Below are 21,637 nucleotides of genomic sequence, written 5' to 3'. Positions count from 1 at the left end.
CAGGGACACTCTTCCCATCCAGCACCTCCACCAACTCCCAGGTGTCGCCCGACCCATCTGTCCGCGGGCGGCCAGACCCTACCCATGACGAGCGAGCGCGATGCCAACACCTGCGCGGGGGGGAGGGGAGGGCGCCGCCGCGGGCCACTGCACCTACAGGTGGCCGCCTCACCCCATGCGCTTGTTGTCACCCATCTGCGCCTGCCTCTCACTCCCTCCCTACGCCGTTTCCATAACGGGTTGGGAGCCCTATGTGGCCCGCTAGAGAAAATGGCGGCGGCGGGGAATCGCACTTCGTTGCTGGGATTATCCTCAGGTAGTAATGCGAAGGCGGCTACTGCCACCACCATGAACCTGAAGGGCGGCGCAGGCGCGGGGAGCGTCGCTGGGAGCGGGCGGTGGCAGCGGTGGCTGCCGGGAACAGCGCTCTGACTGGAGACGGAAGCAGTTGCGTAAAGTGCGGAGTGTGGAGCTGGATTGGCCGCCTTAGGCGGCCCACTTCCTCGCCTCCTCCTCCTCGTTCCCCTCCTCTTTGCCAGAGCCTCCCGAGACGCTGCTGCTGTACTATCTGCCCGGGCCGCGCTTCAGCCCCGCCAGCCCTGCTGCTTCCCCCAGCCGCTGCGCCGAGCTCCTGGAGCCGCTGCCGGCGGAGAGCCTGGTGGGGGCCGGCCCTGTCGTGGAGCGGATGATGGAGCCGTGCCCCTCCGCGAGGTGAGAGGGGGCGGGCTGGGGGAACAGACAGTGGAGGCAGCGGAATTGTTCCCGCGGGGAGGGCTGGCTCGGGCGCTCTATCGCCGCCTGGCTGGGAGCGGATGCAGGGGCGGCGGGAACTGCCCGCGGAGTGCAAGGCTGGGGCGCGGCGGGCAATCGTTGCGGTGCGGGGCCCAGCAGCCGGCGCTGGAGGAGCGGGTCGGGGCGGCGCGTCCCTGCGCCGTGGGTGATTAGTTGCGCGGGAGCCGAGCCGTGGGTGTGTGGGTGCTTCTGTATTTAATTTCTGACGGAGCCTTAAAAGGCTTTGAAGTTTGAGTTTGTGGTGGTGGGGACCGGGGTCGGATGTGGCAGCTTTTGGATCCCGGTGCGAGTGGAGCCCGTTAACTCTTCTGCAGCTCTGTCGCCTCGGTGCCAGAGCAGGGCGCGAGGGTGCGGCGTGGTTTAAGTGGCAGCTGTGCTTCTGCTTCGGGTGCTCACCAGACCGCTTTCTGCACTTCCCTAGCAGTTTGCTGCACAGAACTTTATTATTATTATTTTTTTTTAAATAAAGGACTTCTGAAGTCTATTTCTAACTTGCAGTATTGTGGTATTGCAGAACTGATTTATTTGATTCTTAGTAAGGGAGCGGGGAGGGGGGGAAGGAAGGCTTTCAAACATAAAAGTCCTTTCTCTTTTTTCAGAGAGAAAGTAATTTTGTAGTGGTTCAGTCTAGGTGGTACACTTGAGTGGTTTAATTTAGTACCCATGTGTTTATAGTCCTTGTTTACCTTCTGTGTGTTTTTTATCAGCCTAGCTTGAGGCTTTATAGAACTGCCTGCGCTATGCCTATTTAATATGTGTAGAAGTGTTGAGAGCAAAAGCAAACGTGTCCATGGTGAAGTGAATTAAGTACTTCAGATCTGAGCATATTTCAGCTTTAATATGCATTTGCTAGGTCTAACTGGTGTGTGTGGGGAAGGCACTGCAGTAGTCATGGTGCAATTTTGATGTGAAGTTGATAATTCTATATGGATTTCTTATAAGGTTTTATGTGATATGGACTGTGTAGTATAAGGACTTAGTATTAATGTCAAAAGACTTATTTTAGTGCCACCTTACAGTTTGTCTGGCTAATTACTTAAACCTAAGAAATATAGTTCCATTTTGAACAGGTGGCTTGTGTATTCTTTTTAGTTGTGTTTTATGGCAGTTAAACCTCAAAGATATTCTTAAAAGGTTGATTTATCTTGGGACTACTGTAATAAAAACTGATTCCTAGACCAGTGTCCTGTTTATATGAATATTCAGCAATTCTGATGGATTTTGGCCTATTTCTAGGGCAATGTAAAAATACTTGATATGGTGTGGTCCTAACATAAAAGAAATGCCTCTGTACTTAAAGAAGGATTAGTGGGAAATCTTAAGCGTTTCAGGAGGGCAAGAATAACGTATGAATTCTAGCAAGTATCTTGGGCTTTTTTTAATGACTCTTAGCACCATCTTTGTCTTGAGACAGGAATTTATAATGTACTGTATCATAATACAATTGTATCCAGTTTCATGGCTTTCAAGGAAAATAAAGTGTCAGAACAAGTTTAAAACAACTTAGTCTCCTGGTGATAGTAAGTGGGAGTTAGGCTTGATATTAGAGGTTCAGGGAGGTCAATATATGTTGCATTGACACTGAAACATTGAGTCCATCCTTGCAAGTCAGTCCCACAGCAATGACGACAGACCAGCTGTGGATTTCTTTCCTTTCACATGGACAGTTTTTGCTTACTTTTAAGGGCCTGCATTTGGATAAGTCAGTGTCTTGAGTGCATGTATGAGTTAAAATCCTTCTCCCCAAATGCTCTCTTGCATTTGACTAGGAATGTTAACAAATCATAGAAAATGCTAAATGTCAAGTGCTTTTCTCTTTAGTATTTTAGTGAGTTTACTTTTCAACTATATTCATGATAAATTTAAATAAATGGCAGCATTAATAGTGATTTTTCTTCAGAAATATCCTATAAATGCTCATGTAGAGTATCTCAGTAAATCTGTATGTTGTGTTACCAGTAAATATGTTAGACAAAGTAGTACTTTGTCAGGTCATATCAAGCATTTAAAACATCTCTCTGCCCTTATTGTGATATTAACTTGCTGTAGCTAGAGGAGGGAGATTAATTTGTATGTGAGTAGTAGTTAGTGTATTACACATTAAATTTATGCGTGCAGCTGTTGCCCAGGCATTTAAGAGGTGAACTGAAGGGTATAATCAAAATAATATATTATGTGGAGGGTTTATATTCTGTTTTTTAAGTACAGTAGTGTCGTGGTTCAGTCCCAGTCAGCAACTAAACACCATGCAGCTGCTTGCTCACTCCCCCCACCCCTGTGGGACGGGGGAGAGAATCGGAAAAGCAAAAGAACAAAAAAACCTTGTGGGTTGAGATAAGAACAGTTTAATAATTAGAATAAAATAATGATTACAATAATAATGGTAATATAATAAAAAGGAAAAGGGAAAAAACCCAAACACAAATGATACAACTGCTCACCACCTGCTGACTGATGCTGCCGGTCCCCAAGCCGTGATTGCTGCCTCCCTCCCCTGGCCAGCCCCTCCCAGTTAACATACTGGGCACGACATTACATGATATTGAATATCCCTTTGGCCAGTTTGAATCTGCTCTCTTAGCTGTGCCCCCTCCCCCCAGCTTCTTGTGCACCCGGCAGAGCATGGGAAGCTAGAAAAGTCCTTGACTAGTACAAGCACTACCCAGCAACAACTAAGACATCTGAGTGTTATCAACCTTGTTTTCATACTAAGTCCAAAGCACAGCACTATGCCAGCTGCAGTGAAGAAAATTAACTCTATCCCAGCTACAACCATGACAAGTAGTTATACTTTCCTGTAAGGATATACTGTTAAAAGATGCTGTGCTTGCTCCAAAGTCATCCTATGAGTCTCTGGTATTACAGTCACTTTCTTTTTAAATAGATTTTCTGTTTATGCTCGAAGACTTGCATGAGCCTCAGAATGAAGTTGAGAAGCAAAACTGACTCTGCTGTTGAGTCTTAAATGGAAACATTGCCTTTTTTCTTTAATCTGTCAAGCTTTCTGTTTGTTAGGGTATTAGAACAAATAAAACATTCACAGCTTTTAGTGAAAATATGCTATCTTTTTATATCACTGTAGGAAGAGGGAGTTGTTTTACTAGGAAATGCAGCTTCAAGACAATGTACTTCAGACCTTTTATCCTATGTCTATACTGACAGTATATTGAATAGGTTTATAGAAAAAGATCCTAACAGTGAGTTCAGTGATACTTGTAGTATGTTTTCTTGTAACTTGAGTTATAACTTCCGATTTAGGGCAAATCCATGTAGGCAAAATGCACCTCCTTCTCTGTGACCTTAATGTTATCTTAAAATGTTCAAACCCTTTAAGTGATGTTTATTTGTGTCTCAAACTGGTGTTGGTGACTTATTACATCCCCGAATACAGGATTAGTTACACTGGTATAACTCTGTTTTTATAAAGATGAAAAGCGGGGAATGCTGCAATTAGTCTCCTATTAGTCTGCATACAGTAACCATGTACCGTGTGACTTGGGTGAAAACTAAGTGTTTGAATTTGAAAATGCATATGCTAGCTATAGTGGACTTGTCGGATAGTTCAGCTGCAAGACAACCTTTGTAGACATTTATGCTGTATTTTCTGCAATTGCTGTTTGCATTGATGCCTGCTAGAGATACCAAAGACACTATGAAACTGAAGTTTTGACTATATGTACAAGTGTACTATTAAAAACTTGTCAGTTTTAGCTCTGCTTATCAATTTGTAGTGCCTCTGGTGACTTTCAAAGGAGAGCATGAATGTATTAACAGAGCACTGGACTGGGCAATGGAGTGGGGACAGAGAGAGAACAAGTACGGTGAAAGCACAGAGTGGCCAAGGTTTGATGTGCTTTTTTTTTTTTAATTGAAATTATAATGTTCTCAGTTCATGTTGTCAGAATGTAGCTAAGGTAAAAAAAATATAGCTTGTTTACCTTGGCTAAGAATAGCTAAGGTAAAATATAATTTCATGTTTTAACCAAGTCCATAATGCTGGATATTTTTCACCATCTGCTTAAATAAGCCACCAAATTCTCTGCTTCCAGTTTAAGCTGAATATCACTGTAAGAAAAGTTTCACCTCCTACCTCTTCTGTGATCTGTGGTTTGAGAGTGTTTTTGGAAGAGGGTCACCATCTACTGTGTCTGATTTTTATCACTGTTAGTTATTGCAGGTGGTAGGGTTCTACTTAAATGGCTTGATCTGGTATGGCAGTTTCTTTGTTCCTATGCAAAGTAACTAATCTGGAGCTTTCTGTCTCATTGGATTTAGTGGTACTAAAGGTTCAGTCTTCACTGTCATTCAGTGGAGTCTAGGTACTGCTCAGTGCCATAGTTGTGTGTAGACATGTGCAATTGTGCCTTACCCAAAGCTCAAACATGTAGAGTACAAGATACTTTTGAAGATAAGTTTTTCCCTCTGTATGATGGATTTGAACTTCGTGAGACCTTTTACTGTGCTAATGCATTTGTTATTGTTTGAAGTTGGAGTAAAGGTAATGGTGCAGCTGTGCAAAAGTTTATCCCAGTGCAGGAGAGGATGAGGTGGGAGTGGAAACAAGTGGCCTGGGGGTGGGGTGACTGTGGGAATGTTTCTGTTGGCTTTTACTGGCTTCCAGTATTGGTGAAACTTGGCTTAAGCTTGTATAAAATAGAAATTATGTGTTGTCATGTAGCTGTTCTTTAAAAAAAAAACAACTTGTAAAGCTAGCTTTAGCAGCAATGGTGATAAGAGTTCTGGAGTTTATAATGCTAATCTGTGTTCTTGGCAGATTCTCTGTGAAGACCCAAGGGTTGTCTTATACTTTTTATCTGCTCTGCTCTCACTTAAAACTCTAGAATTACAGCTCATTCTTTTGCTCAAGGCGAAGAGGACAGGAAGACTTTAGGAGGGCTTCATTACTTGTCTCTAGCTGACTAGGAGAATGTGGTTAAGTGGAAAGTTGCTTCCCTCCATTTTTATCTTTACCTAGAGGCTGTGTGTGTTACCTGTAGGACAATTCTGATTTCCTGTCTCTCCACCCTGCAGAACTGAAGAATCTTGCTTGATGGTGAATAGTCTTGATCATTTCTTTTTCCTATAAGATAGGTTTGTGGGTTTGGGTTGTGTGTGTTTCAGGGCTTTTTGCTTGTGTGTTTGGTTTTTTTAGAAGATCAGTTTTGTTGGATCTTGATTGATAAAAACCCAGCAGCTCTATTTACTTGATATTTAAGAATCATTTGAAATTGGGAATTTTTTACCTTCTCTCTGGAAACTGATTAAATACTTCTCAAATTATCTTAATAAAAGCTGATACAGCCATCACTCCCTCTTAATTTCACTCAGAAATGTCCAATTTTTTTGATAGTGCTCAGTATCTGATGACTAAGGATTTGAAGGTGTTTGTAAAGGTTTTTTTTCTTTAAACTTAAAATTTTTCACTGAATATTGCGGTTTCTCTGCTATGAGATGAAACGGGAATTCCAGTCAGTCTACCCCTGTTTCATACTGTCTCAGTATATTTATTTTGTATACCTGAAGTGCAAACTATTCTCATAATTCATGGAAATCTTACATAATACTGTTTGTTCTAATCTCTCTTGTCCTAATATTAGAATTTGTAGTGGAATGGATACTAATATACCTATTACACCAGGTGATTTCAATTCTCCCCTAGTATTTATCAATAGATTTCACAGTATTTATTGCTGACATACTGCTGTTGATACTGCACCTCTTTGTAACTTAACCAGGGTTACTGTGGAAGGTGGGAGTAGAGTGCTGGAGAAATGGGTTCTGTCTGCTAGACCATGCTGACATATGACCATATCTGATATTCTGTTTTCTGAGCTCTTTTCTATTCTCCTCTTGAGCATCCTGTCATCTTGCTTTTGAGCAAACTGAGTTTTTGCTCAGCTGTCAGCAATGATGATCAGGTTCTTTTGTGAGCTGGTACTTAACCCTCAAAGGTATGCAACTAATACTCTTCATTTTGACCCAATGTCATGGTTGTAGCTGGGATAGAGTTCATCATCTTCACTCTAGCTGGTATAGTGCTGTGCTTTGAAATTAGCATGGAAAAAAAAATGTTGAGATAACACACAGATGTTTTGGGCTGTTGCTGGGTAGCGCTTGTACTAGTCAAGGACATTTCTAGCTTCCCATGCTCTGCCGGGTGCACAAGAAGCCGGGTGGGGAGGGGTCACAGCTAAGAGAGCGGATTCAAACTGACCAAAGGGATATTCCATATCATGTAACGTCATGCCCAGTATGTTAACTGGGAGGAGATGGCCGGGGGGAGGGAGGAAGCAATCGCGGCTCGGGGACGGGCAGCGTCGGTTGGCGGGTGGTGAGCGGTTGTATCGTTCATGTTTCTGTGGTTTTTTCCCTTTTTTCCCTTTCCCTTCCTTTTGCATTTTATTATATTAACATTATTGTCATTATTATCATAACCATTATTATTATTGTAATTCTTAAACTGTGCTTATCTCAACCCACAAGTTCTTTTGCTCTTCCGATTCTCTTCCCCATCCCACGGGGGGGGGGGGGGGAGTGAGTGAGCGGCTGCGTGGTGTTCAGTTGCCAGCTGAGGCTGAACCATGACAGTCTATTTTTGGCGCCCAACGTGGGGCACGAAGGGTTTGAGATAACAACAGTTGCTGTTCACAGCATTGATTCATCTGCTCTCAGTATTAGTTTGTCCAGTCTTTACCATGCCGATTGTAAAGTACATGTTAAAAACTGCTGTTAGTTTTTTGCAGTTTGCTGTGCTCTGCAGTGATTAGAGATGTTTTGCCTAGGAGATATGTTATTAAAACACTGGCCTTGACCATTATCGGTTATTTAGGTCTTGCATGGAAGCCGTTACTGTACTTAAGCTACCACCTCATGGAAGTAATTAGCAATTATACCTCCTCCTCTGAGAGGTTTTTTATGGAGGAAATACAGAATGGCACCTTAGCTACCTTCTTATATAATGTCTCCTCCTTCATTACAAAAACTTTTCAGTATCTTGAACATCCTTGGGTAGTCAAGATATATCTGTTGGTATTGCTTTGGCAGACAGTGTCAGTTCTGTCTAAGGTAAATAAGCAAGTTAAGAATATAATCCAGAGATCTGCCCCAAGGCTCGATAGCTATGTGTGGCAGGGTATGTGGGATAGTATAGGCAAATGCCTAAGATGGTGGGCACCCCCAGTGTATTGGGACTTCACCCCTGAACAAGTGCAGAATCCTGAAAAGCTAGTAGAATATTTGGAGGAAGTATGTTGTCAACCAGGCACTCCCAGAGAGATACAAATCACTGCAATGTGCTGGGGCCTGGCTCATGCCTATTGAGCCCTATTTAACACTATTCAGTATCTCCAAGGGGAAGAGAAGGTCTCCGGATCTAAAAAGACAAAGACACGGAAAGCAACGAGTACTGCGGCCACTCAAACCCTCACGACAGATGCTGCAGCTACTCCAACCCCAGTGACAAGCACTGGGGCCACCCAAACCCCCACGACAGATACTGCAGCTACTCCAACCCCAGTGACGGGCACTGCGGCCACTCAAACCCTCACGACAGATACTGCAGCTATTCCAACCCCAGTGCCAAGCGTTGCAGCTAAACCAGAGGACCAACCTGTGCCAGTATCAGTCGCCCCTATACGCAAGAAGAAATCATGGAAGAGAAGGTCAACTCATTTAGAAAGAGATTACGAGGAACCAGGGCCATCACGAGAAGAGGAGGAGGAAGCATGTGTACAAGAAACGGAAACTACCCGATCCCTATCCTTGAGTGAGTTGTGGGATATACGGAAAGATTTTGGGCATCATTCAGGTGAGCACGTTATCACCTGGCTGCTCCGATGCTGGGATAATGGGGCCAGTAGTCTGGAATTAGAGGGGAAGGAAGCCAAACAACTGGGATCCCTCTCTAGGGAAGGGGGCATTGACAAAGCAATTGGAACAGGGGCACAAGCTCTCAGCCTCTGGAGGCGGCTCCTGTCCGCAGTGAGAGAAAGGTACCCCTTCAAAGAAGATATTGTATTTTGCCTAGGAAAATGGATGACCATGGAGAAAGGCATCCAGTACCTGAGGGAACTAGCCATGCTTGAAGTGATTTATGGTGACCTGGACGATCAACGGTCCTCTAAAGATCCAGATGAAGCCGAGTGCATACGACCCATGTGGTGGAAGTTTGTACGGAGCGCACCATCCTCCTATGCAAACTCATTGGCAGTGATGTCCTGGAAAGATGACGAGACACCAACGATGGCTGAGTTGATTGATAAACTCCGGGAATATGAAGCAAATCTCTCTTCCTTGCTCGTCTCTGCTGTGGAGAAACTGTCCCGAGAGGTCCAGCAACTCAAAGAAGATAGGTCCTACTCCCCACCAGTATGGACCAGTATCTCAGCCATTAGGAGTAAGCATCCATTTGTTCAAGAGAAGGGATACACATGACGGGGCACCCTACCTGGGTGACCACGGAGAGGACTTGAAGTGGGATGGAAAACCTACCTCAGCCCTAGAGGCATGGGTACGTGAGCTGCAAGGGAGAACAATCACTCAGGGGAGTTTCTCCAGGAGAGCTGCTGCTCCAGTTGCCAGTAAGCAGTTCCCCAGACAGAGGAGCAGAAGTGCAGATTTTCTGTCTGATTTTAATATAGACACTTGTTATTCATATTTACAGGAAGTGATTGATGAATACAGTGACCAGGACTAGAGGGGACCTGCCTCCAGCCACGTGGAGGAAAGGGATAACTGGGTTTACTGGACTGTGTGGATCCGATGGCCTGGCACGTCCGACCCACAGGAGTATAAAGCTTTAGTGGACACCGGTGCACAGTGCACCTTAATGCCATCAAACTATATAGGGGAAGAACCCATCAGTATTGCTGGAGTGACAGGGGGATCCCCAGAGCTAACTGTATTGGAGGCTGAAGTGAGCCTATCTGGGAATGAGTGGCAGAAGCACCCCATTGTGACTGGCCCCGAGGCTCCGTGCATCCTTGGCATAGACTACCTCAGGAGAGGGTATTTCAAGGACCCAAAAGGTTACAAGCGGGCTTTTGGTGTAGCTGCCTTGGAGACGGAGGAAAATTAAACAGCTGTCTACCTTGTCTGGCCTCTCGAAGGACCCTTCTCTTGTGGGGTTGCTGAAGGTCAAAGAACAACTGGTGCCAATTCCCACCACAACAGTGCACCGGCAGCAATATCGCACCAACCGAGACTCTCTGATTCCCATCCATGGGCTCATTTGTCGACTGGAGAGACAAGGAGTGATCAGTAAGACCCACTCACCCTTTAACAGTCCCATATGGTCAGTGTGGAAGTCTAATGGAGAGTGGAGGCTAACAGTAGACTATCGTGGCGTGAACGAGGTCACGCTGCCACTGAGTGCTGCTGTGCCAGACATGCTAGAACTTGAATACAAGCTGGAGTCAAAGGTGTCCAAGTGGTATGCCACAACTGATATTGCTCATGCATTCTTCTCAATCCCTCTGCGAGCAGAGTGCAGGCCACAATTTGCTTTCACTTGGAGGGGTGTCCAGTATACCTGGAATTGACTGCCCCAGGGGTGGAAACACAGCCCTACCATTTGCCATGGACTGATTTGGACTGTACTGGAACAGGGAGAAACTCCAGAACACCTTCAATACATGGATGACATCATTGTGTGGGGCAACACAGCGGAAGAAGTATTTGAGAATGGAGAGAAAATAGTTCAAATGCTCCTGAAAGCTGGTTTTGCCATAAAACAAAGTAAAGTTAAGGGACCTGCAAGAGAAATCCAGTTCTTAGGAATAAAATGGCAAGATGGTCGTCGTCAGATTCCAATGGATGTGATCAACAAAATAGCAGCCATGTCTCTACCAACTAGCAAAAAGGAAACACAAGCTTTCTTGGGCGTTGTGGGTTTTTGGAGAATGCATATTCCAGATCAGAGTCTGATCATAAGCCCTGTGTATCAAGTGACCCGGAAGAAGAACGATTTCAAATGGGACCCTGAGCAACGACAAGCCTTTGAACAGATTAAACAGGAAATAGTCCATGCCTGGACTGGCCCAAGGGCTACTGCAGGACAAGGTGTAAAAAATGTGCTCTACACTGCAGCCAGGGAGAATGGCCCTACCTGGAGCATCTGGCAGAAGGCACCAGGGGAGACCTGAGGTCGACCCCTAGGGTTTTGGAGTCGTGAATACATAGAGTCTGAAAACTGCTACACTCCAACTGAAAAAGAGATATTGGCAGCATATGAAGGGGTTCAAGCTGCTTCAGAAATGGCTAGTACTGAGGCACAGCTGCTCCTGGCACCCCGACTGCCGGTGCTGGGCTGGATGTTCAAAGGAAAGGTCCCCTCTACGCACCATGCAACTGATGCTACGTGGAGTAAATGGGTTGCACTGATCACCCAGTGGGCTCGAATAGGAAACCCCAGTCGCCCAGGAATCTTGGAAGTGATTATGGACTGGCCAGAAGGCAAACACTTTGGATTATCACCAAAGGAGGAGTTGACACGTGCTGAAGAAGCCCCACTGTATAACAAACTGCCAGAAGATGAGAAGCAATATGCCCTGTTCACTGATGGTTCCTGTTGCCTTGTGGGAAAGCACCGGAGATGGAAGGCTGCTGTATGGAGTCCTATAGAACAAGGAGCAGAAACTGCTGTAGGAGAAGGTGAATCAAGCCAGTTTGCAGAGCTAAAGGCCATCCAGCTGGCCTTAGACATTGCTGAATGGGAAAAGTGGCCAGTGCTCTATCTCTATACTGACTCCTGGATGGTGGCAAATGCCCTGTGGGGCTGGCTGCAGCAGTGGAAGCAAAGCAACTGGCAGCGCAGAGGCAAACCCATCTGGGCTGTCGCATTGTGGCAAGATATTGCTGCCTGGGTACAGAACCTGGTTGTGAAATATGTCATGTGGATGCTCACGTCCCCAGGAGTCGGGCCACTGAAGAACATCAGAACAACCAGCAGGTAGATCAGGCTGCCAAGATTGAAGTGGCTGAGGTGGATCTGGACTGGCAACATAAGGGTGAACTATTTCTAGCTCGATGGGCCCATGACACCTCAGGCCATCAAGGGAGAGATGCAACATACAGGTGGGCTCGTGATCGAGGGGTGGACTTGACCATGGATGTTATTGCACAGGTTATCCACGAATGTGAAATGTGTGCTGCAATCAAGCAAGCTAAGCTGTTAAAGCCTCTGTGGTATGGGGGACGATGGCTGAAGTATAAATATGGGGAGGCCTGGCAAATTGACTATATCACACTCCCACAGACCCGCCAAGGCAAGTGTCATGTGCTTACAATGGTGGAAGCAACCACCGGCTGGCTGGAAACATATCGCGTGCTCCATGCCACTGCCCGGAACACTATCCTGGGTCTCGAAAAACAAGTCCTGTGGCGACATGGCACCCCAGAGAGAATTGAGTCAGAGAACGGGACTCATTTCTGAAACAACCTCATAGACACCTGGGCCAAAGAGCATGGTATTGAGTGGGTGTATCACATCCCCTATCACGCACCAGCCTCTGGGAAAATCAGAAGATACAATGGACTATTAAAGACTACACTGAGGGCAATGGGGGGTGGAACATTTAAACACTGGGATACATGTTTAGCAAAAGCCACCTGGTTAGTCAACATGAGGGGATCTGCTAGGTGAGCTGGCCCTGCCCAATCAGAACCCTTTCGTACTGTGGAAGGGGATAGAGTCCCTGTAGTGCACATAAAAAATATGTTGGGCCTAACAGTCTGGGTTCTTCCTGCCTCAGGCAAAGGCAAACCCACTCGTGGGATTGCGCTTGCTCGAGGACCTGGGTGTACTTGGTGGGTGATGCGGGAGGATGGAGGAGTCCGATGTGTGCCTCAAGGGGATTTGATTTTGGGTGAAAACAGCCAATGAACTGAATAATATGTTGTTAATCGCTATATAATGTTGTATGTCATCACTACTATGGTTGCTATATGCCATATCAATGGAATGTTGTCATGGTGGGAATCTCCCAATTAATAATAGCGAATGAACCTTCAATGGAACCAGGCAAAGTGCAGCAGTGAGATAACAAGAACTACTAGTGCAGTGGTGATAGAACGAGGACTGACTTCAGCATGCAACAATCTGACACCACACACAGCACCTCTCTGAAAGACTCTTACAATAGATGAAACCCAAAGTCATGGACTAAATTAACTCAATGGACGTTTCACAGGCATTTTACAGGGGTGGTCCATAGACTAGGGGAATGATAAATGACAATCTGTATATCCTGTTAAAGGATGAGAAGGTGGGTAGTGATTATTGAAATTGTACTGAATAGTATAGGACCTGAGCATGATGTCAGTGATCTGGAATAAGGGGTGGATACTGTCATGGTTGTAGCTGGGATAGAGTTCATTTTCTTCACTCTAGGAGGTATAGTGCTGTGCTTTGAAATTAGCATGGAAAAAAAAATGTTGAGATAACACACAGATGTTTTGGGCTGTTGCTGGGTAGCGCTTGTACTAGTCAAGGACATTTCTAGCTTCCCATGCTCTGCCAGGTGCACAAGAAGCCGGGAGGGGAGGGGGCACAGCTAAGAGAGCAGATTCAAACTGACCAAAGGGATATTCCATATAATGTAATGTCATGCCCGTTATGTTAACAGAGAGGAGCTGGCTGGGGGGAGGTAGGCAGCAATCGCGGCTCGGGGATGAGCAGCGTCAGTCGGCAGGTGGTGAGCGGTTGTACCGTTTGTGTTTCTGTGGTTTTTTCCTTTTTTTTCTTTCCCTTCCTTTTCATTTTATATTATTAACATTATTATCTTTATTAACATAATCATTATTATAATTATTATTTTACTGTAATTATTAAACTGTGCTTATCTCAACCCACAAGTTCTTTTGCTTGTCCAATTCTCTTCCCCATCCCACAGGGGTGGGGGGGGAGTGAGCGAGTAGCTGTGTGGTGTTTAGTTGCCAGCTGAGGCTGAACCACGATGCACATGGATATGCTTTTCATTTCGCTAGTTATTTCTGTTCAGTACCCTCTTACAAGCATGATCGTCATTAAAAAAATCCTCAAAGTGTATCTTCAGAATTGTTCCTTTCAGATGCTGAAAGGGCTTGGTGTTGAAGGAAAAAGTATAATTTGTGATAATACCAATTTGAGAAACAGTTTTGTTTTTTAAACAAATCAGTGTTACTTCCCATTCTACTACCAATAAATGCCTGCAGAATTTTATTTTTGTAATCCTTTGTGTTCCTTAAAAAAATTGACAAAGCTTAGTACATAATAGGGTTTCCCAATTACCTTCAGGTAGTAATTACCTCTTCTGTGTTGGAAGAGGCATACAAAATTCAAGTATTTGAAATGTGTGGTGAAACTTGCAGTGACCTCCAGTTCGCAGTTCATGTAGCGTTTATTGACCATGTCAGATTAATGCGCTCCAGCAGGCAAGTATTTGTCTGTTGTCATGGTTAAGACTGTCATGGTTTTAGCTGGGCTAGAGTTAATTTTTCTTCACTGTAGCTGCCATAGTGCTGTGTTTTGGACTTCAGTATGAGAATAATATTGATAACATGCTGATGGTTTAGTTGTTGCTAGGTAGTACTTATACTAGTCAAGGACTTCTCTAGCTTCCCATGCTCTGCCAGGTGCACAAGAAGCCGGGAGGGGAGGGGGCACAGCCAAGAGAGCTGATCCAAACTGGCCAAAGGGGTATGACCTTGTATGATATGGAATGTCCGGTGTATTAACTGGGGGGGGGGAGAGTAGATTGGGGGAAGCAGAATTCATGGCTCAGGGACCAGCAGCGTTGGTTGGTGGGTGGTGAGTGGTTGCATCACTTGTGGTTTTTGGGGTTTTTTTGTGTTTTTTTTTTTTTCTGGGCTTCATTTCTCTCTCAATATTTTTCTTTTTTTACTACATGATCATTATTGTTGTTGTTAGCATAATTATAATAATAACCATAATTACTATTACTATTTTAATTACTAAACTGTTCTTATCTCAACCCACAGGTTTTCCTGGTTTGCTCTTCCGATTCTCCCCCATCCCACTGGGGTGGGGAGAATGAGTGAGTGGCTGTGTGGTGCTTAGTTGTTGACTGGGGCTAAACCATGACAAAGACAATATTGTAATTGCTTTGATATACTCTAATTTCTGGTTGCTGAATATGTACTTTGAAAATTCATGTGTAGTCAGTGATAGTTTTCTCAGTTTATCAGTATTTTACACTTTAACTTTTTTCATGTTTTTAGAATGCAGAGTTGCCAGGTATGATACTAATAGTACTTTCATTTCTTTCTCTTGTTGCAAGTTTTAACTTTACCACTGCACGTAATCAGTTCCCATAAAATATATCTGGAACTTCTGTTTTTTCAATAAAGTAAATATCTCTACAGATGCCTAGCCTATGACTGAAGACTTGTTTACTTAATGTAAGAAAATATTGCAGTTGTGATTAGCATGGAAGCTCACTGAAATAGTGCTAATATGTTATTAAACATTTGGAAAGGATCTCCCATATTAAGAATCCATAGTGCTAATTAATTTTTTGGGGTTACTTAAATATAGGAACTGTCACCTATGTTTTAGTTGTCTGAAATGCATTGTCAGAGAGTTCAAACTTGAAATGGAAATGTGAACAGCTGGTTTTAAACAGTGGGGCTGGATGGATGTTCTCTTAAAACTGTATTAATATGCATAAGTTTATTTTTTTAAGTTACTTCAGTAATGTCTGCATATAGTTCTGGAAAACTAGCTCCTCTTTGAATATAGAACAGACATGAATTTGTTGTGTCTTCTAACTATAAGTTCTCATTTCATTTGTAATTAACAGTTCAATACAGTATATTGCCTGTGCTCTGCGGGCACATTAGTGACCATGATATGATACAGTTCTCAGTTCTTGGTGAAGTAAGAAGGGGGGTCAGCAGAACAACTACCATGGACTTCTGGAGAGCAGACTTTGGCCTGATATTGTGTATATATTTCTATAATTTAGTATACATTTAGTGTGTGTGTATATAATATGCATGCACATGCTAACACGCAAAATAGATGCTACTGATTATCTCCTTTAGTCACATTCCTTACTCTCCACAAGCTAGGACTGACTTGAAGCAGTAATACCTACTATAGTAACGAGAGAGTCATTAAGAGAAGTGGGAAATAGAAGTGTAAGGTTTCACAGAGCCAGTTTAAGGAAGGGAAAATAACACCCCTTGTTACAGAGGAAATCTCTTTCACCCAAAGGACGTCAGTAGCAACCGAATCTGAAGTCATTCCCTGAGGTGCCACTAAGAAAGCGCTTACTCATCAGCTGTGCTTCAATATAACAAAGGATAAAACAGCAACAAATTAAACAAGTGATTGCCAAGCAGTCTGACCAGCTTGGCAGCTGTACTAGATAATAGTCCTATTTGTGACCACCCTGCTGTGTTATGACTCTTCTGAATGGACTTTCAACCTTAGAGTTAGAAACAACTTGTGTTAACGTGACTCAGTAAGAAATCTATTCTATAATTTTTCTGATTATTAAAAATTCATAATCCAATTTAATTTTCCCTACTTTACTACAGAATACAAATTCTACTTTGAAAGAATGAAAAAAGTGGAAAAATCCACACCTCTGGAGGGTGCTTTAGTTTAATGGCATTGCTACATATTAAGAGATTACAAGAGGAATCTTATATCAAATCAATGTGTGATCAGAATGTCTTAGAAGTTTAAATGTTACTGAAACACATTAGACATGCAGCTCTGAAGGTCAATGAAAAGCATACTATTCTGAAAGACCTTCAGATAAGTGTCTTAAATGGACTTATCTGTGCGTTAAAGTAAATGCTTTTTACATCCTTTAAGTTAATAAAATATTCAAAAATTATACAAACATTTCTGCTCACTGAAGATGGCTTAGACTCATTTTACTTCTTACCATGAAGACTTTTATCACAGTAACAGCCTCTCAAAAATGGGAGAGTAATTTGTAACTGAGAAAGCACTTCCTTGAACAAGTGCGTAAAGTACTTTTCAAATCATTATAAGACTACATCACCGAGACGAAGGGTTCCAGAGCTGAGGATCCTTCCCAAAGCGGCAAAACCACAACAAAAAGCGCAAAGGCAAAAAGCACAAGCACAGGAGAGCAAGGATAGCCCAGCCCCGCCCCAGAGCGAGGAGGAGTGAGCTCATGACATGAGGCAGCTCTAACTCAGCGTGGGCGGGGACAAGAGCGATGGTGGCAAAACCCCCCCGCATGTACAAAAGCAGCCCCCAGGGAGCGTGGCGAACAGGGCGTGGTGTGTCAGAAGGGTGTGGCGTGGCAGTTTACGTAGGCAGGGCGCAGTCCCCTTCCTGGCTCTAAAGAGTAACTCAGCTAGTGGTCATCACCCCCACCCCAGGAGAGGCCCTAGATATGGTCTCCACTCACCTAGAACCACTGCCAGAAGCAACGTGGCAACTCAGAGGGAGCCCCCACATAAACACAGAGCTGTCCAGGTCTCTAAGTGCAGGGAGTGCCTGAGTCTGGCACTCGTACCTGAGGGCAGCAGAGACAACAGCTGTTTTCAGTGTGTCATGGTTTAGCTGGCAGCTCAGCCCCACACAGTCGCTCACTCACTCCCCCACTGGTAGATGGGGGAGAGAATCAGAAGGGTAACACTCGTGGGTTGGGATAAGAACAGTTTAATAATTAAAAGAAACAACAACAGAAATGCAATGGAAAGGAGAACAACGAGAGGCGCAAAGCCCCGGGGGAGGGGGGGGGGAGGGAACGAACTGCCGAAACAAACCACACGTGCCGCAGCCGCCTGCTGACCCCGACGCCGCGCCGCTCCCGAGCTGCAAACTGCCCCCCCCCTTAATATACTGCTCATGGTGTCACATGGTATGGAATTAACATGCCATTGGCCAGTCGGGGTCAGCTGCCCCCACCATGGCCCTGCCCCCCCCAGCCCCCCCCCCACCACTCGGCAGAGCTGGGAAGCTGGAAAGGTAGCCGACCCCCCACGGTGAGAAGAATTAACCCCTTCTCAGCCAAATCCAGCACAAGTGTGACCATGTAACCAGAGTGATGAAGTTAACCAACCATGGATGCTGCTATACTCCTTGTACAGCCCTATCCAACTGGACATCGAGTCTGGGGACGATCAGTGTATTCTTTGATCTGTATTTTAGTCGTCAGTTAATCATTAATGCAAATGAAACAATAGACAATGTGTTTCTGTCAGAACCCCTCTTTTAAGGCTCAAAGCCTAATTTTTAGATCCCAAACCCTCGCTTTTAGGGTCCAAACCTCTGTTTTAAGGAGTAAAGCCTCATTTTTAGGTAGCAATGATTCAGGGAATAAATGGTTGGGCGTTACTAATGCAATCTAGTGTAGCTCAACAAATGTTGGGGCCCGGAGCCAAAACATAGCCAGGATAATGAGGTAGCCTTAACAGGAACAGTCTGCACGATGACTAAAACTTGTTGCTTTGGGGGAGTCAGAAAGGCTTCAAGATAAGGAGTGCCTAAACAAAGTTACAATGACATTTGGCCTTAAGAAAAGCAGATGTACAGAACCATAAAGATAAGGAACTGCAGAGCAAACACTAAACCAGAACAGACCACCCCTCAAGGACAGCACATACGTAATCTCAGAACTGAGTTTGTGCAAAAGCAAGGGTTAATTAGCAGACATAGTGAGGAAGAGTATATCCTTCATCCAGAGACCCCTGACGACCACCCAGACACACCAACAGGCATGCGCGAAGGACATTTGTATATGATGAATATGTATATCTTTTATTGGAAAACTAATGAATATGTATATGGAGCATGTACTTAACCAGCACAATTAGATCTGACGGTATGCACGTTAGGAGGAGCGATCCCCCGTGCATCCGGCACCATAAATAAAGAATGCCTGCCTTTTAACACTACATTGGTGTTACGAGGTTTATTCCCAATTTCGGTGAAAACCAGGTTGATGATCTGCTCTACCTGGTGGCAGAGCTGAAGGAGGAAGTGGAAAGGTTGAGGAGCATCAGCGAGTGTGAGACGGAGATAGACTGGTGGAGACTCCATCTGCTGCCTAGGCCTCAGGGATAGTAGAGGGTGAGGCTCCACCAGAGGCAGAGGGTCCCCTACCCTCTTGGGGACCTAAGAGATGGGGGGGGAATGGAAACAGGTCCCTGCTTGGGGCAGCAGGCAAATCCCCTCCTGGCCTCACTCACCTTCCCAGTTGCCCTTACACAACAGATATGGGGCTCTGGAACTCGAGGGCCAGGCAAATGAGGACGTAGGTGAAGGTCCATCCAGGGGGTTGCCTAGGGTGAGTCGGTCAGCCCCATGCATTATGACCACCTCTGTTAAGAAGAAAAGGAGGGTAACTGTTGTAGGCAGTTCTCTTCTGAGGGGAAGAGAGGGCCCAATATACCAACCAGACTCATCCCACAGGGAAGTCTTCTGCCTCCCTGGGGCTCAGGTCAGAGATGTTAATAGGAAACTCCTTGGTCTGGTAGGGCCCTCTGATTATTACCCACTATTGGTTGTGCAGGTGGACAGCGATGAGGTTGCAGAGAGAAGCCCAAGAGCAATCAAAAGGGACTTCAGTACACTGGGGCGACTGGTCAAAGGACTGGGAGCGCAGGTAGTGTTTTCCTCAGTCCCATCAGTGGCAGGGAAGAATAATACTGAAAGGAACAGGAAAACTCATCTTAACATGTGGCTCAGAGGCGGGTGCCATTGGTGGAATTTTGGGTTTTTTGATCATGGGGAGGTTTACATGGCACCGGGCCTGCTGGCAGCAGATGGAGTTCACCTATCTCAAAGGGGGAAAAGGATTCTTGCACATGAGTTGGTGGGGGTCATCAAGAGGGCTTTAAACTAGGTTTGAAGGGGGAAGGGGATATAGCCAGGCCCACTAGAGTGGAGCCTAGGGGTGCCATGCCAGGGTTGGGGGTGAAATCGATAGCCCAGCTCAAGTGGATCTACACCAATGGGCAACAAACAGGAGGAGCTGGAAGCCATTGTGCAGAGGGATAGCTATGACTTAGTTGCCATCACAGAGACATGGTGGGATGACTCTTATGACTGCAATGCTGCAATGGATGGCTATAAGCTCTTCAGAAGGGATAGGCAAGGAAGGAGAGGTGGTGGGGTGGCTCTCTATGTTAGGGAGTGTTTTGATTGCATAGAGCTCAATGATTGTGATGATAAGGTCCAGTGCTTATGGGTAAGGATGAGGAAGAAGGCCAACAAGGCAGATACCCTGCTGGGGGTCTGTTATAGACCACCCAACCAGGATGAAGCGGTAGATGAAGCATTCTACAAGCGGCTGGCAGAAATATCACAATTGCTAGCCCTTGTTCTATTGGGAGACTTCAATTTACCAGATGTCTGCTGGAAATACAAATCAGCAGAGAGGAAACAGTCTAGGAAGTTCCTGGAGTGTGTGGAAGTGAGCCTACCAGGGGAGGTGCCTCGCTTGACCTCCTGTTCACAAACAGAGAAGGACTGGTGGGAGATGCAGAGGTCAGAGGCCGTCTTGGGCTTTGCAACCATGACATGATAGAGTTCTCAGTTCTTGGTGAAGTAAGAGGGGGGTCAGCAGAACCACTACCATGGACTTCTGGAGAGCAGACTTTGGCCTGTTCAGGGAACTGGTTGGGAGAGTCCCTTGGGAAGAAGTCCTGAAGGGCAAAGGAGGCCAGGAAGGCTGGGCTTTCTTCAAGAAGTAAGACTTTAAAGGCGCAGGAACAGGCGGTCCCCATGTGCCGCAAGACAAACCAGTGGGGAAGATGACCAGCCTGGCTGAACAGGAAGCTTTTGCTGACACTCAAGAAAAAAAAAAAAAGGAGAGTTTACCACTTTTGGAAGAGGGGACAGGTAACACAAGAAGAGTACAGAGACCTCGTTAGGTCTTGCAGAGAGAAAATTAAGCAAGCAAAAGCCCAGCTAGAACTCAATCTGGCCACTGTTGTAAGGGATAACAAAAATGTTTTTAAAAATATATCAACAAGAAAAAGAACCAAAGAGAATCTCCATCCTCTATTGGACACTGAGGGGAACGTTGCCACCAAGGGTGAGGAAAAGACTGAGGTACTAAATGCCTTCTTTGCCTCAGTCTTTAACCATCAGACCAGTTATCCTTATCCCTGGGGTATTCAGCCCCCTAAGCCGGAAGGCAGGGATGGGGAGCAGAATAAACCCCCCATAATCCAGGAGGAAGCAGTTCACGACCTGCTGCTCCACCTGGATGCTCACAAGTCTATGCGGCCGGATGGGATCCACCCGAGAGTACTGAGGGAGCTGGTGGAGGAGCTTGCCAAGCCACTCTCCATCATTTATCAGTAGCCCTGGTTAATAGGGGAGGTCCCAGATGACTGGAGGCTTGCCGATGTGACACCCATCTACAAGCAGGGACGGAAGGAGGATCCAGGGAACTACAGGCCTGTCAGCCTGACCTTGGTACCAGGGAGGATTATGGAGCGATACATCTTGAGTGAGCTCACCAGGCAAGTGCAGGACAACCAGGGGGATCAGGCCCAGCCAGCACGGGTTTGTGAAAGGCAGGTCCTGCCTGACCAACCTGATCTCCTTCTATGGCCAGGTGACCTGCCTAGTGGATGAGGGAAAGGCTGTGGATGTTATCTACCTGGATTTTAGCAAAGCCTTTGATGCTGTCTCCCACAGCATCCTCCTAGAGAAGCTGGCAACTCATGGCTTGGATGGGCATCCTTTTTGCTGGGTAAAAAAACTGGCTGGATGGCCGAGCCCAGGGAGTTGCAGTGAATGGAGCTAAATCCAGTTGGCAGCTGGTCACGAGCTGTATTCCCCAGGGCTCAGTTTTGGGGCCAGTCTTGTTTAATATCTTTATCAATGATCTGGATGAGGGGATTG

General features: G+C 45.4%; 1 protein-coding gene across 2 annotated transcripts in view; it reads left to right on the top strand.

Annotated features, from left to right (window-relative positions):
• The first annotated feature begins 504 nt into the window (after window positions 1-504).
• LOC142049888 (mitogen-activated protein kinase kinase kinase 1-like) overlaps window positions 505-21,637 on the top strand; it is a 111,781-nt gene continuing 90,648 nt past the window's right edge. For both annotated transcript variants that reach the window (XM_075078050.1, XM_075078051.1), the window contains exon 1: window positions 505-711. In XM_075078050.1, coding sequence (XP_074934151.1) covers window positions 686-711 — 26 coding nt within the window. In that variant the 5' untranslated portion in view covers window positions 505-685. The remainder of the gene's footprint in view (window positions 712-21,637) is intronic.

This window comes from Phalacrocorax aristotelis, chromosome W (assembly GCF_949628215.1).
Source record: "Phalacrocorax aristotelis chromosome W, bGulAri2.1, whole genome shotgun sequence".
NCBI classification, from domain to species: Eukaryota; Metazoa; Chordata; class Aves; order Suliformes; family Phalacrocoracidae; genus Phalacrocorax; species Phalacrocorax aristotelis.
The sequence above is the reverse complement of the archived record's forward strand: the minus strand, read 5'-3'. Positions and strand labels throughout refer to the sequence as shown.